General features: G+C 48.7%; 5 protein-coding genes; 3 read left to right on the forward strand and 2 right to left on the reverse strand.

Annotated features, from left to right (window-relative positions):
• Positions 1-349: 349 nt before the first annotated feature.
• FFUJ_04274 (related to protein LAC1) lies at positions 350-2,388 on the reverse strand (the record flags this gene model as incomplete). XM_023572460.1 has 4 exons in its annotated part: positions 350-958; positions 1,007-1,294; positions 1,347-1,660; positions 2,037-2,388. 4 exons carry the CDS (start codon positions 2,386-2,388, stop codon positions 350-352), a joined length of 1,563 nt encoding a protein of 520 aa, XP_023426580.1.
• A 5,443-nt stretch (positions 2,389-7,831) lies between these two features.
• FFUJ_04273 (related to ADA regulatory protein of adaptive response) lies at positions 7,832-8,563 on the forward strand (the record flags this gene model as incomplete). The annotated part of the gene is made up of 1 exon (XM_023572461.1): positions 7,832-8,563. One exon carries the CDS (start codon positions 7,832-7,834, stop codon positions 8,561-8,563), a length of 732 nt encoding a protein of 243 aa, XP_023426581.1.
• A 1,218-nt stretch (positions 8,564-9,781) lies between these two features.
• Positions 9,782-11,147, forward strand: FFUJ_04272 (related to circumsporozoite protein precursor; the record flags this gene model as incomplete). XM_023572462.1 has 2 exons in its annotated part: positions 9,782-9,973; positions 10,023-11,147. 2 exons carry the CDS (start codon positions 9,782-9,784, stop codon positions 11,145-11,147), a joined length of 1,317 nt encoding a protein of 438 aa, XP_023426582.1.
• Positions 11,148-11,591: 444 nt separating this feature from the next.
• FFUJ_04271 (uncharacterized protein) lies at positions 11,592-14,282 on the reverse strand (the record flags this gene model as incomplete). XM_023572464.1 has 2 exons in its annotated part: positions 11,592-13,222; positions 13,268-14,282. The coding sequence occupies 2 exons, from the start codon at positions 14,280-14,282 to the stop codon at positions 11,592-11,594; spliced, it is 2,646 nt and encodes an 881-aa protein (XP_023426583.1).
• A 500-nt stretch (positions 14,283-14,782) lies between these two features.
• On the forward strand, positions 14,783-15,570 carry FFUJ_04270 (probable Altered inheritance of mitochondria protein 31, mitochondrial; the record flags this gene model as incomplete). XM_023572465.1 has 3 exons in its annotated part: positions 14,783-14,841; positions 14,899-14,969; positions 15,026-15,570. 3 exons carry the CDS (start codon positions 14,783-14,785, stop codon positions 15,568-15,570), a joined length of 675 nt encoding a protein of 224 aa, XP_023426584.1.
• Between the last annotated feature and the right edge of the window lie 190 nt (positions 15,571-15,760).

A 15,760-nucleotide genomic window follows, 5' to 3' on the forward strand; every position in this document is an offset into this window, starting at 1 on the left:
CAAGCAGACAGATGATCAAGTGTTCCCATCCAAAGTCTTTAGAAATCGTCAAAAAAGCACTTTTTTTTCGTCTTCATTGCAAAGAAGCAATCGTCGTCTCTAATGGCGGCCGTCTATTCTTCAGCGGAGCTCTCCAATGCAGACCCAACGAGGTTCCTGGCCTCGGTTGTTTTTCGTTAGCTTCCATCTACCAGTCGTTGTGATCAAGACAGTGGGTGAGATATCTTCCTCCCATAAATGCAAGCCCAAACATAAAATAAAAGTAGAAAAAAGTTTCAAAAATGCTAGCATCACTCGGATGTGGAACGAGAAAAATGCCGTTAAACTAACTCCCAACACATAGCTTCGTCTAGTCGACCTGCTTCTCGCAGCCAATACGACCTAACAACTCCTTTCGATCACTGTGGCCAGGGAGGCTGACTCCTGAGCTGCTGGCTTGTTTCTTAACACCTGATCGTCGCTCCCAGTTTCGGAGGTCGAGCTCTTCGACGCCAACCTCCTCCTCCAGGGGCTGTGCCTCTTCGTACACAAACTCCTCTTCCTCCTCCTCTTCGCCACCCTCATCATCACTTCGGACATCTTCAGCATCGCCTCCCTTCAGGACTTTGATGATGACGCGAACGATCATGGTAAACCAGCCGATGGTGATGACTTGGAGGAAGAGGAGGGGAGCAAGGAAACTCCACTTGATGGTCTCATTATAACAAACAAGGCCTTCAGGGTTGATGAAAGGGTCGACCAGATATTTCCAGCCGGCTGGAGGGTCGATGGGACCAACCATATCCTCGTTGTTGCCCTTGAAGCAACCAGTGGGCATGATCCGGGGAGTGTCTGAGTAGATGGACCAGCAGACCGCAATGTATAGGACATGGCGGGCAATGAACCACGAAACAACAAAGAGGCCGAACATGACATCACAGACTTTCTTGAAGCCGCAATACTTGAGGCACTTGGCGAGCTGCACTGAGTTAGCAGGTAGACTGACAAGTAATGCAAGGAAGCTTACGGGGAGGAATAGATCAACAACGTCCATGATAACCAGGATGAAGTTACCGACACGGGTGTGGTGGTAAGTGTAGCAGGCGAAGATAAGAGCGGTGGTAACAATGTGATGGGTAAACATCTGCCAATGGTCCTTACGGCGCTCCTCAATGTTAATAACAATCATCTGCTGCAGCCAGAAGGCCCACTGGCAGAGGAGATAGGCCTTCATCAGACCGTCGAGCTCGCGGTTGGGCCAGTCGGTCCAGAGATTCTCCATGCTCATGTAGTGAGGGGAAGTACAATAAATGTACTATAAGACGTCAGCACATGCTTCTCACGTCTTTGAGTAATATCAAACTTACCACGCCCCAAGGCCAGAAAACAGTATAGTACACCATAAGCCAAGCTTGCTCGCTGAATCGGGTCAGGTTTTTGCGGTTGCTGATGCCTTGGAGTCGACCAATGGGTGCAAGAACGTATTCCATGGTGGCGGCGCGAAGACCGGTGAAGAGAATAACGCAGAAGGTGATGAAATAGGCATCGTCGTAACCGATGCGATACTGGCCGGATTGAGAGCTGTAGTAGCTGAGGTGGAAGAATTTGTGGGTGTGTTCTCGAGCTTTGGGGATAAAAGTCTGGGCGAGGAAGATGAGCGCGAGGAGGTTGAAAGAGAGGCCTAAAATGGAAACCAGCTGTCAGCTTGAGTTCGGCAGAACAAAACAAGATGGCCAAATCAGTGCACACACACGGACGCACACCAGCAGGCGATCAACCTGTCAAGTCATGGGAGCGAGGCGTTTAGGTAGCGGTAGCGTAGCAGGAAAGGACCCTTAGAGGCCTGGGATGGTACTGTAGGGATGCCGTGCCACGCGGGGTGCTGCTGAGGTGCGACACCCTCCTATTCCCAAAGTGTCATTAACCAGGGACAAGTCTGGATTTTGACTTGACACCCTTGGCAGTTGACACCCCCACGACAACGACATGTACGTCGCCCGTTCGCTCGCAATCCATGATCGGCGGCAGGAAAAAGAGGAGGCTGGAGAGTAACGTACCGATTTGGTTCTCGACAAACCAGCGCGAGAGATGCTTCCAGGTGCTCTCCTCCTTGCGCTTAAGTCGGCGGACGAGCACTGTCTTGTTCCCGGCAGTCTGCATGTAGAGTGGCCCGTTCATGTTGGGCGTGCTGTTGTCCTTCTTGAGTCGTGGTCGCGGGGCAGCAGTGGTTGCTGAAGTGGGATTGGTGGTGCTGCTCAAGGCTGAATTGGGGCCTGTAGCCTCGTCTGTTGTTGTAATGACAGTCACATCTTGTCTAACCACTGTCTCCTCTACAGCTGTCTCGTTGCTGGCGACAGAAGGTCCGGGGACGATCTTGTCCTCGACCTGCATGACTGGGTGGTCGCTCATTGTTGAGCGCCCGCGGCACAAAAGATGTATTCTCGTGCAGTTTTCGCTTCGTCTCGTGTAAGAGGATGCTGTGTCCTTCGTCTTATCTTTAGACCAGGTCCGTGGTAGGGAGGCGTTGAGCTGTGGCTGGCTGCTGCTGCTGCTGATGTGGGTGGAAGGAGGGAGGGAGGGGTCCGCGGGTCGGAGTCGGAGGCCACAAAAAGATGGAAATTTGGGGGAGAGCAAGAGACTCTTCAACCAAGGAATTGAGTTGAGTTGTGTTGGTAGAGACCAGATCAGATCAGATAATGTACCTGAGCTCTGAATTCTTTCTCGTAACGTGGAGAGGAAACTTTCGGTTGAACGATATAGCGATGCAAGGTTCAATCGAGATCCAAATCAAATCAAATCAAAGGAAAAAAAGTTAAGCAAAGATTCCCCTGTCGCTTGTCGCTTTTCGAGGTCGCGCGCAGCTAATCAGATGTCGAGTAAAAGCCGTTGGAGTCTACCAAAGGCCTTCGTTCTCAACAAGCAAAACTGAATGCAATGAACAGCGAATGCAATGCAATGCAATGCCTCAAGGTAACGAATATGGAGGAGGAGAATGAGTAGGAGTTGGAGGAGAGGAGAAAGGGAGGAGGAAAAGAAAAGTTCCAGGATCGGGCAGCCAAAGGAACTTCAGAGAATGGGATCCCGATGAATTTTGAACCCCCGAGAATTAACTTGAGAACTGCCCGGGCTAAGAGGAGAGGAGAGGCTCGTAGGGGGTAGTCTAGGTAGTAGGTAGCGCACTGCACTACCATCCATGGTAGCGGGGGTAGATATTTACAGGGAGTAGGTAGGCAGGCCAGTTCCAGCTCCAGTGCCAGTGCCAGGGTGTCCACCTTCACTGTACGTACCTACCTTTCTCTCCACCAGCTGCAGAGCTGTTGAGGGGAGGGAGAACCTCAGTGCCCCACCTCATGAAAGCGGTGAGCAAGAGATGCAGCTGGACTGCATTGGCACTGGATCTGATCTGAGATTGTTTGATAGAGGACGTATTGCTGTTCAAAAACTATTAAATGCAAATATAAAAGATAAAATAATATTATAGGGGAGCATAGGACTAAATAGAGTTTCAATTGCCTCAATTAGATAGACGAGAGTTCAGTAGAGTTATGAGAAGTGTCGTATTATTGCCTCGCAGCGACAAGAGAACAGATCCTCCATGAATCGATCATCTTGGTTCTCCTTTTGATCAACAATATTTCAGCACATCATTCACTGCAGCCGGCGTTTGTTCCTCTCCTCATCCCTGCATCAGCCAGAGCATCGATATCCATTCGAGCAATTCCGTTCCGAATAAGAATAAGGTGGATGGATGTCACCCTCCACCAGCAGAAACAAACAAATTGTATTAATTATATACCACGTAACTTAGGTTAGTACCCAGGTTACCACTGTCTGTCCTGTCCAGGCCTCATTCCAAGGAAATTTCGAGATTCTAGATGGCCCCTAGCTCCAGGGGTCCAGCCAGCCACCGTTGCTCAAAGCTTTCCATTTCGTTGAGACGGAGAATAAACCAATGAGAAGGTACCATTCTCGCGTCCCCTTAGGTATAATTTATTCAGACTTGCCCCTCTCTTGACTTATCTTGTTCTTCTTATTGACAGCCAAGGTTTCTTAAGCTTTTAGCTTGACTAGTACATAGCTAGCACCCTACCTAATCTGAGGCGAGGATCTCTCTTGGTTCAATACCCGAGTTTACCCCTATTCCAGTGCCAGTTACATCCACATGCGGGACAGTGGCGGCTCGCTCCCGTAAAACCCTAGTTTTTCGCATTGGTTAAGTTTGGTGGGAAGCGAAAAGTCAGAAAATCAAACAGGCACGGCCACTCGAATTTTATGCGTTCAAGATGTCCTTCTCGTATGGTTTAATAGATAGATGCGCACCATGTACGCTTCTGCAAGTCAAGCAAGCTGTTAACTTAGGCCCCTTGGGAGGAATGGATGGAACCCAAAGGCCCTTGTCAGGTCGCTCATTGATTGACCTATCCCCCGCTATGGAGCCTATTCTGCCGTTGGCTGCTTCAGAACCAGCATTTTCTAAGCTGATGATGATTTCCTCGGAATCGATTGGTCAATTAATGTGGTGGACTTCATGCAACCTCGGTACGGAAGCACGGGCTGCAATTGAGCTGGATGATTTGACTCTTTAAACTCTGCCCTTGTCACTCACTTGTATTCACAGATTGCCAGTTTGAGTCAGTAACTTGTAGCGAGCTGCATGATACACCACTCTCTCGCTAGTGACGAACAAGAGAGCTTCTTGGAACCTCGACGAAGCCTTTCACATAGGTTAGTACTGTATGCACATGCAGCCCGCGTTACTTGGCGCATCAACATCTCGATCCACTGTCGAAGTCTCCTCCACCGTCTTTTTAACACGAGACGCATCAATGGGCACTGTTTCAAGCTATCTTGCATACCCCTCCTTAGGGGAGCCAAGAAAACTTCGAATTTATATCTTAAGCTACAAGACAGAAACAGGTAATTTTAGTATAACTTGATAGGTACTTAAACTCGTTGTTTTTGATACCTCATATACTGGTCGAAGGTTTTCTTGCTGCCTGAAGCACTATTATCGCAATCACCAAGATTCTTCCAGCCTTGTCTACCCGTGGTTGAGATATAGCTGATATACGCCATATGTAGCCGATTCTCACAACCCAGTGATTGCGTCTAGTAACTGCTCTATGACAGTAAACCCCCGTGATCTGATCTCTGTTTCACCTACTGACTACAACTCGAACGACTCGGACATAAAGCTGCACTCTTGTGGAGTTGTACCCCACATGCGCATATCTAGCCTCCCAAATTAAGCTACAGATCGCTTGTTAGCCATGACATGTTTCTATAAAAGTCGATATGAGATTCGGCATCGGAGTTGTTCACTCCGCAATCTATCCGCTGACCACTTTTGAGCAAACTCTCAGTTGGTCATGCAAAATTCCACTAATGATTGTCATGTGCTGAATTTATAGTTTTTAGCTTTGCATGCCATTGCAGCTATATCACAAGCATTCATCCCTTCATCTCAGATGGCCGTTCTAAGAATGAGGTAGAAGCTTCCCTTAAGGCACAGAATAACCCAAACTTCTCATAGTCTATGGCAGTCAGGAAATCTTTTCCTAATTTCGGGGTTTTGGTTGGAGAGCCCGGATATTCAATATCTCCTACTAAGTTATGGAGTCGTGAGCTGTCTATACTAGGTAGGTAAGAGTTGAGCTGGCTCAGAGAAGGAAGATAAGCCATTTGCTGGTAATCACAGTAAAGCCCCTTCTTCATCACCTTCATCTGCTGAGAATTCGACTTCCGAAAGACAGCAGCGTGTGATGCTTGAGTTAGTATAACTCTATCGTCTTTTAAACTCGCAGGTGGCCAGCGTTTGTCATCGCAGTATGGGCATTCGTCTTCTTTTCCTTTTATAGCTTTTGGCAGTCATGGAGAGTATGGAAACTGCCCTGGGTTAGCCTGCTTCCTCTAAAGGAGATAAGCTATAACATAATCGCAATTAAAGGCCCCCATTCCAGATCAGATCAAATGTATCTTGGAAGCAAGAAAGCATATAAACCACAGAGTTGGCCTCTGTAATGCACTAATCGACTCGCGAACCCTTTGACTCGCCAAGGAAGCTCACTATTCTGTCGTTGTCGCTGTGTGTTGGATTAGCCCGGCTGTTATCAGCGGTTTGTGGGTGTTGGCATAATAGGGTCCTCTCTATTACAGACATGGATTGCACTCGTCGTCCGGAAGTAGCTAAATGTCAATGCTGGTTTACTAAATATGGATTTACAAGGCATGAGGATGGTCTGAGAATATCACATAATCGAGGTCGAGTCCCTCATCCAACTAGAACTTTCACATCTCTGGCTGATCCTCGAGATACTCAGATCATTGACAATCCTCAGGACGACCCGATGATCAAGTGACATATCCATGTTTACAAACAACAAATACACCAGTGGTCGTTGGTGGTGATCTCGTAGGGGATCTAGCCGCCCCAGAGCAGTTGCAAAAGCTCTAATAACTTACTCTCATACGAGCTTGAAAACTCGTAAACTTGATCTTTATCCACCGAAATCTCGGCAGCCTGCAAGATATTCTTTTTGGATAAATGATATCTCCACCATATGCTGGGTTTCTTTCTGTTTCGTGGGTAAGTCAGCGACATTTTGTAATCAGCAAAGGTGAGTGAGGTTGTCCAGAGACCATCATTGACTTACCTCGAGAGTCCATGAACGAGGCATTCTAGTTGAAGGATCGAATGTATTTTATTGATCAGCCACTTTCTCCACGTCTTCTTGTAACTTGTGATTCTTGACATTGTCTGTACATTGTCAGTAACTGCTTCCTTCAACTCGTCAATCTCAGTGCAGACATCAGCAGCGTTACGTCTCGTCTATCGGGCCAGAGGCGGCCGATGCTCTCTGAAATAGTATATTTGTTTTTTAGGCCCGTTCGTGCTTCTTGCTCCCTCGCTTTCACATTACTATCCCTTGCCAATTTTCACTGCTGCCTGGGATTACATAGTTCTTGACACCATTGGGAAATGAGGTTTTGTGTGCAGAGCTCGAGTTGCAGATGGGCGAGATCGAATCGAGAATAGGCGACAAGCTGTTTCGTGAAATAGTGTCTTGATCATTATATCGAGCTGATACATCGTTTGTGAAGACAAGTCTCTTCACCTTTGATCAAAGTCGAGCATATACTGCATTTGCCGCCATATCTACTGAGGCATTGCTGTCTAATGAATACATAATTATATTATTTTGTTTCTGTAAAACCACCATCGCTATACTGAATACAGACTGGCTTTATAATTAATGCTTTTTCAACTCGAGACAAGCTGTCATGTCGTTCTTTGAAGGCCAAGCTCAACCCTGACCTTTTTGCTCCATGCGCAAGACAGAGACATCAACTTGCATTCATCATCTCAGGGTTAATGGCCGAAGTAACAATTTCGATCCGAGGTACTTGTATTTGACTTAGACCAAGGATATGGTGTACACAAAAGCCATCATAAGTTCTGTCATCAGTGTTTTGTGTTTCTTCTAGGATTAGAAGTTTTATGTTTATACTATTTTTACATGTAATAAAAGTAAGAGCAATACAACCAAATGGTCAAATAAATATATCTGCATCAGTTGATCTGATTCAGCAACTTCAACATTGCTGTTTAACAAAGTGTCAAGAGCGGATAGAACGATACCAGTCATCTCTGCGACTACCCTATTCGAAGCTTCAATTACATCTATCTGACATCCAATGCTTTCCATTATTTCATTGGTCATATTGATAGCAACCTACCTAATGCCCCACTAATCGCCATCCCGCCATTACTTCTTCTGCCACCCTAGGTCACCATCAATGATTCAACTTCAACTTGTTCATCAACTTTTCTACACATTTGGCAAACTTCTCAATGGATCCACCAACTCTTGATTTTAGTCAGGCCTTGAGCCTTGTAACGCTGTTTGAAGACGAAATATCTCGATGGGATGCAGTCACCTCACGCAATACCCATGCGGATGGTTTCTTTGTCTATGCAGTTCGCACTACCAAGATATTCTGTCGACCAATATGTAAAGCCCGTCTTCCCCGCCGAGCAAACGTCTCATTCTTCGCCAATGGCTACGATGCCCAGAAAGCTGGCTTCCGCCCTTGCAAACGCTGTAAGCCCGAAGTAGCAGGGTTCATGCCAGAGGAAACAGCCGTACGAAAGATCCGGGCGTTTGTGCAACAACAAACAGAGAAACAAGGCGACGTGGAAGTTAGACTCAGCCTCAGCCAGATGGCGAGGCAGACTGGGTTGTCCAAGTGGCACTTTCATCGAGTGTTTAAGAAATGTGTTGGTGTGACACCAGCAGAGTATCTGAGAAAACAAAGACAAGGTCAAGGCGTCCCGAGCTTGCTGGAAAATGGAGAAACAAATTGGATTGACAAACTGGACTTCGAAACCCTCGGCCAAGAAGACTTTGACTTTGCTTCTTGGGATGAATCTGTGGTTGGCTCAGGGTATGCAACTACAGAAACATCATCAACAACTCTCAGTGGCAGTGGCAGTGGCAGTGGCAGTGGCAGTGGCAGTGGCAGTCCATGGTCTATCGAGGAATTCTTGGTATGGCCGGAAGAGAACAAAACAACGCTTGAGTAATGATTTCATATCCTGCTGGTCCTTCAACGTGGACTCGTTGGGCTCGCGTTGCCAGTTCTCTTTGATACATGGAGCAACTACGCTTCAAAAGCAATGGCTAAAGCTGATGATAAACACAAACATCGTCCCAGACTGGCGGCGCTTTGCACGGACATTTCTGGGGGTCTTGAACGTGTTGTTTCTGTTGACCAAAATTGGACGGCGTAGGTGGTTTCGGTAGCGTTTCACATCTACAACACATTTGGCTGAACTATTTACAAGGATGCCCAAGCGAGCCTCAACCGAAACCCCAAAATCACGGCAACCATTTGTGCCGGTCGCAGTCTGTGCATGACGATGGTATCGACTAGGCAATTTCCAACTGGAATTGTGTTGGATGACTGAAAAATGTTAGCTTGACAGCTTGACCAGACAACTGAGATGCGGTATCCTCCAGTCCTTGCGCGGTACTTTTGGTGCATTAAGAGGCTATCAATACCAAGACAATTCAACGATTCTACCAATTACCAATGGATCACTTTTTGAGGCTCTATCTCAGTCTTGAACCGCTTTTGATGGCAGCCGCCCATTCAGCTATTTACTATTTGAGATACTATCTGGTGCGACAAAGGACTCGGGATTTCCGTATCCGAGACCTGCGATGCCTCGGAACCACGGAGGAGACTTTTCGCGACACATGCCTGTCACTTGGCCATGGCCAAGACGCTTGGAAACTATAGGCTGTTCAGTTAAGAACCTATAGTCTAGACTCTATTCTTCACCAGCAACACTAAACAGCGAGACGCCAACCCCAACCCAGGCGTCTCGTCAACCCCCGGGAGAACCTCAAGATGGAAACGGCGCCTACTGATATGGGTTCGTCAAACAATATCGTAGCAGGTCATGTATGATCGCCGTAACGGGGTTCAGTCTGGTTGCCAAGTTGCATTGATTCAAGCTTATTCAAATTTAACTACTCGATAATGTTGAGAGAAACATCTATATAAGTGAGACGATCTGTCATCCAGAGTTAGAGTTTCCCTTTGATCATCATCATCACTCACACAAGCCTCTTCTCCTTCCCTTCTCCTTTGCTTCTTTCTGCTGTTCTGTGAACGCATTCGCTTCGACCACTCCTTCAAGTTCAATACCTTCTTTTTGCACCGCTGGTTGGTTGCTTTGATACTCTTTGTCAACCTTCCAACTTGTCACTATCACCTAATCTATACAAAATTCGTCATGGCTTTCTCAAAGTCTATCATTCTTGCAGCTCTGCTGGCCTACGCCGAGGCCCGATTCGGTCAAGAGCAGGAGCCTGTTGCTGCTGTCCAGGCACTTGGTGATGCTGGATTCGGTGACCCTGGTGTCGCTGCTACTATCGCTGGCAGCATCCCTGGCGCTTTGCTCGCAGCTGCTAGTCCTTGTGACAAGGTATGATGTACTGAGATATCTTGAAATCACATCAACTAACATCCTCCAGCTTACTATCGCCGATCAGATGATCACCGAGTTGGGAACTGACCAGCAAGTTCTCGATGCAGCCATTGGCCTTGTTGCAGCTGAGACCAATTTCAACCCTTCAGCTGTTGACAGACCTTTCGTCTGCGCTGACCCCAGCCTACCAGCCACAGCTGCGCTTCGCGGCATTGTCCCTCTCGTTGACCCTGCTGTTGACGGTGCAGCCACTGAGAATGCCAACTCGGCAACCTCGGTTACAACTCCTTTCGATGCTGCTGGCCTATCACAGGCTGAGGTGATGATTGCTCAGGGATTCAGTACTTTCACAGCCGTTGGTGCTAACGGCGACCAAGTCGAGCTTGATGGCCAAGACGGCGCTGCCGCTGGCGGTGCCGGTCAAGACGATGGCCAGGATGATGGTACTGGTGCCGGTGCTGACAACGGTGCTGACAACGGTGCTGACACTGGTGCGGATGCTGGAGCTGGTAATGGAGGAGCTGCCAACAATGGCACTGCTCCCGCTGATGGCCAGCAGGGCAACAATGGCTCGGATAACGCCCAGGATGGAAACAACGCAAATGACGATGAGGATTGTGAAGAGGATGACAGCAACAACGGCAACAACAACAATAATGGAAACAATGGTAACAACAACAATGGCAATGCCAACAACAACGGAAATGGAAACCAGAACAACCAGGGTGGAAACAATGGCAACAACGATAATGTCCAGGATGGTCAGGATGATGCTGCAGATGACAACAATGCTGGAAATGGTGCCGGTGACGGTGGAAACGCTGGAGGCAATGCTGGCGGCAACGCTGGCGCTCTCGACTTCGGGGTCTGCCAGCCTACCATGGCTCGCGTTGGTGGCCTCAACGGTCGCCCAGCTGACGAATTCACCTTCATTCCCCAGGATCCTCTCATTGCTGAAGGCCAGCAGGAGGCTCTAAACCCCAACATCATTACCAACCGTATCTGTGACCAACTCACCAACGTGTGTGACGCTAGTGCCGATGCTGTGGCTGCTTGTGAGGATGCTCAGGCTCAGATTGAGGCTTTGGGAACACGGGATCAAAGCACCGCTGACACATGGAACGCCCTACTTGGCTTCGACGGTGTCGATTCTACTCAGCAGCAGGTTTGAGAAGAGGCTGTGAGAGATGATCGATCGATGGGTGCATGCTGGTCATGGGGTGTGGAATAGGGGGCTCGACTTGAGCAAACATATACGAGTAGTAGTTCAGCGTTGATTTAATACGAACTCGATTGCTAATAATCATATTTTATCTGTTGTGTGTCATTTCGCTGTGTAATGTTGTAAGCTATGTTGTATCTGCTGGAAACGAGCAGTCACGCAACATCAGGCATAGTGGTAGCAAATATCATGCATACCTGCTATCATATGCAGGCTGTCGTATGCAAGATATGCGCCAATTCCATTCCTTTAGTTATTTTACATGAAAGCTTTCAGTCGCGATGCAGAAACTCTCCGAACTACACGAATGTAAAAGGATAAAACACCAACGCAAGCATGCATTCACTATGGAGCCCTGTCAGGAGGAGTTTGAAAGCGGGATCGATGCTGTGCCTAGGGAATACAAAAGTCTATCCAGCTTCCGAGATAATCGAGTCTGTTGCCTTGGTGCTCCTGACTCTTGTAGATGGCCTCAAACTCGTCAAAGCTTAGTTTACCCCACCCTCCTCTTTTGATCGCCTGGGCCTCAGCAAGACTTAGGCGTTTCCAGTGTCGCAGCATGTCTGATGTGGGAGGGCTATCGATGTCATCCTCTTCTCTGGGTACGTCGTCCTCGGACGTGTCTGGTAAAGGCTGCGTAATGGGGTAGAATACGTAAGCCGGAGAGGTAGGGACATCTTCGAATGTTTTGGGCCGGAATTGTGGAAGAGTGGGATCTTGTTCTTCGTCTTCGGAAACTGGCATGGTTGTCTCAGTTTCTGACCCTGAAACGGGCTCTGCCGTTCCATCCTCGTGGATGATTTCAACCGTAGTATCAATTTCGACGGCATTTCGTCCTTCTGGCAAAGCAATAGTATATCCAGTTTCGGACAAGAGCTCCTCAAGAGTCTTGTCAGTGGCGGATCTAACCTTGGAATCACCCCGACTCGTAGGTTTGGACTTATCATCATCGCCAAGCTCGATGGTGTCTAGTACGTCTTTGTACTTTGCCCGTTGTTCTTTGGTTTCAGCTGCTTGCACAGCAAGGTCCTCGGCTGGCTTAAAAATGGTATCAAGCAACTCATTAAATGCTTGCTGAGTGACCTGGTAAAGAATCTCCTTGCCAGCATCTCGCTCAGCGTGCGGTATTCTCCATCGCGGCACATGCTCAGAAGCACTGCTAGGAGAAGTCGTTTTATCATGATCCTCGTCATCGGTGAGATTTCCGTTGGCGAATCTCACCTTTGAACTAGTCGGTGTCGTTGTCGAGTCGTTTTCTTCGTCGTCACTAGAGGCTTCATCCATCTGGCGAAGATCCACCAGAATATCTTCACTGCCTGCCCAGTCATCAGGGGCAAGACCCCCTTCTTCCTCATCGAGGTAGAACTGCCGCCTCTTCCATCGCTCATGTAGTTGATAGCGTGCCATGTCTCTTTTGCGCTTGTCCAGTCTAGGAGCCCTGCTGCGATCCTTGGCAATGGTCTCGGCTCTGATCTCACTTTCCGTTCGTGACGGACCTCCTGTATCGTCTTCTTCATGGGTTCCATTCATGCCATCTGCAGGTCTGTCGCCATCAACGTCCTCATCCTCATCATCTGTAGGCTCCTCAATCTCAGGATTCAAAGTCTCCATTATGAGGCCTGGAAGCTCGTCCAAGGTGGATGCTGGTTCCAATAGCGTAACCCAATAAGTACGATCGGTCTCACTGCCACTCAAACGGCGGACTGTTCTCCAGTTGCTATCTGTGTCGTTTCTAGTTATGAACTGCCTCCTGGACCGGAATCGATGGTCGGTTTCACAAGCAAACAGGTTTGTTAGAATGTCGCCACGAGCTGCTGTGTCGCCGCGATCTGGCGCAACAACGTGCTCGTGCCCATCGGAAATATCCACACTACCGTCTCGTTGATATGTCTTGCCCTCGTGCCGAAACTGTCCTTCACCCGGAGGAACTCGACCCTCACGTCCAAATAAACTGCTCAGTGGTTGACGGCTGGTAACGAGCTGCTGAGCTTCGCTGCTGGCGAGTAGCTGATCCTGAAGGCCGTCTAAAATATCTTTGTGCATCTGCTTGTATAGAACATAATACGCACGGAACATGCGCAAAAAGTCTTTGCGATCAACATATCCATCGCCATCCAGATCGTAGCCAGAGAATATCTTTCGCAGTTTATCCTTTCGCTTTCTGTATGATAATCCATGTAGAAATTCCGTGAAGCCAATCAAGTCATCGTTGTTAGAGTCGTAAAAGGAGAACATTCGATCGTGGATAAGATTTGGTGCTGCATGACGGGAGCCTCCTGTAGGAACAAGGCACCGCTCGAATGTCTTGCGATCCATTGCGACACACAACTCATCGGGGTCATCTCTCCATTCCGAGTTGGCCATAAAAGTCCACTGTTCCCAGAAAGCCTCCAACTCTGGGCGTTCGAATCCTGTATCTTGTGACAGCTTGGGTATCAAACTGCGGGGCAGAGCCCGTCTGCAAGTGTCTGGGTCCCCGGTATACCAAACTTGCTGCATTTGTCGCGGACCGAACGGCGGTGCTGGGATTCGGATTTTGTAAAAGATATGAGTCTTGATGTGAACTCCCTGGGCTTCGCAAGTTTCGCAAAGATCAAAGTCGGCACAGTTTGCGCAGCGGTAACGGACCCCGCGAATGGGAACCATGCCACATGAATTACATTGGCAGCCTCTGTGAACGCATCCATTTCTGCGAGCATTGTCCTCTGAAACACGAAAGAGAAGGGTGACGATGTTGTGGCCAGTTCGTTGATTAGAAGGAAAACCGCTGGGGTCGTTCCACCACTCGTCCCCGCCATCAACTATGGTCTCTCCATCGCCGAGGGGTTGGACTGGATCAATATTGGCGTTTTCGTCACCCGGAGCCTCGGATGAGGAACTCGAGCCATCATCGTTTCTCCGATTGCGGCGTTGACGTCGTACTGCGTTGCTCCTGTGTAGGCCACCACCGGGCAGAGACTCGAAACTTTGCGACCGGACCTGATATGCATAGTATCCGGCCGAGAGCGCGGCCACAGCAGAAACTACGGCCACAGCCAGTCGCGGCCGGGTAATACTCTCGACGGAAGGCGTCGGCAACCACATCGTGGGCTATATCATGGATATTGCATGATGCTGAATCTAGGCGTGTCAGGGGAAGTTGAAGGCTGTATGTAGAGTCGGTCGACGGTGATCGTCAAGGGTTAGATCGGATCGGATTCGCGTCTGTCGTCGTTTCTGTTCGGTAGCGAGGTAGAGTAGGTTTGCAAGGCAATATCAGAATGAATAACAAATCTGTTGTCTGTTTTCGATGATGACAAAGCTACGGATACATTGCATCCCAATAAGCTCATTAATGCGATCAGAGCTGTGAAGTTTCAGTGGAGCAGAAGCTAGGCCGAACACGGATAGGCCGATCGATTGGATGGATGCTGCTTGCCCGGACTCGGCCGGGGGGCGTTGGACAAGGTACGTACCTTGGTTACTTGCGAAAAGTGATGATGCTTGTACAGATCCATCCAATGCGATCGTAAATCCTCAGCCCACTTCCTCACGAATTCAACTTCACCTCCATTCTGCACCAGCAATTGGGCTTAAAAAACACAATGGCTGATGCTCCCCCCTCCCTCCCGGGCCCTATGCCCTCGTCCTTTGACGGCGACCAGTATGCTTCAATTCCAGCTTGCTATACCGTGCACTCCCCGCTCATGCGATAGTCCAGGGAACTTCAGAATGAAAGACCAATGCAAAAGGTCCTCCGCAAGATCAAGGAGGAGCCATTGATTCCCCTCGGTACATAAAACATCTCGGAACTATTTGCCGCGCGGGACAGCTTCTAATAGCTATAGGAATGGGTCTGACCACTCTCGCCTTTATCAATGCCTACCGAGCCCTCCGTCGTGGCGATTCAAAACAGGCGAACCGCATGTTCCGAGCCCGAGTTGCAGCACAGGGTTTCACCGTTTTCGCCATGCTTGCCGGCAGCATGTATTACCAGAAAGACCGCGAGAAGAGCAAGGAGCTCCGCCAGCTCCAGGAGCAGAAGGATGCTGAAGAAAAGCGACAAAAGTGGATTCGTGAGCTTGAAGCCCGAGACGAGGAGGAAAAGGCCATGCGTGCGAGACTCGAGAAGAAGAGACAACAGGTCCAGGCCCAGCGGGCTGGCGAGGCCAACGTAACTACAGAATCGCAACCCGAAGGCACCGAGGCTTCCAGTAATGGAGGTATTCTGAGCCGCATTGGCTTGTGGCCACAGGGTAGTAAGGAAGAGAAGAAGGATGATGACAAAGCCGCCGTAGAAGCTGTCGAGGACGAGACCAGCGCAAAGAAGAAGAAGAATCCCAAGAGTTCTCTGGGCGATCTTGGCGAAATTATCTCAAAGAGGAAGGACTGAGAACAAAGAATGTACATTAGGAGCAATTTGTCATGATGGAGGTTTGTATAAAAGTTTCGCATGCTAATTTGTGGCAGAAAGATATTGTGTACGATAGACAAGGGGGCGGTACCTTCGAGTACAGCATGGCTCTACTCCCAAACTACTAAGGCAAATATTAAGGATTGTTTATGGTTGTGGAGCTTGAAGA

This window comes from Fusarium fujikuroi, chromosome FFUJ_chr02 (genome assembly GCF_900079805.1).
Source record: "Fusarium fujikuroi IMI 58289 draft genome, chromosome FFUJ_chr02".
NCBI lineage: Eukaryota > Fungi > Ascomycota > Sordariomycetes > Hypocreales > Nectriaceae > Fusarium > Fusarium fujikuroi.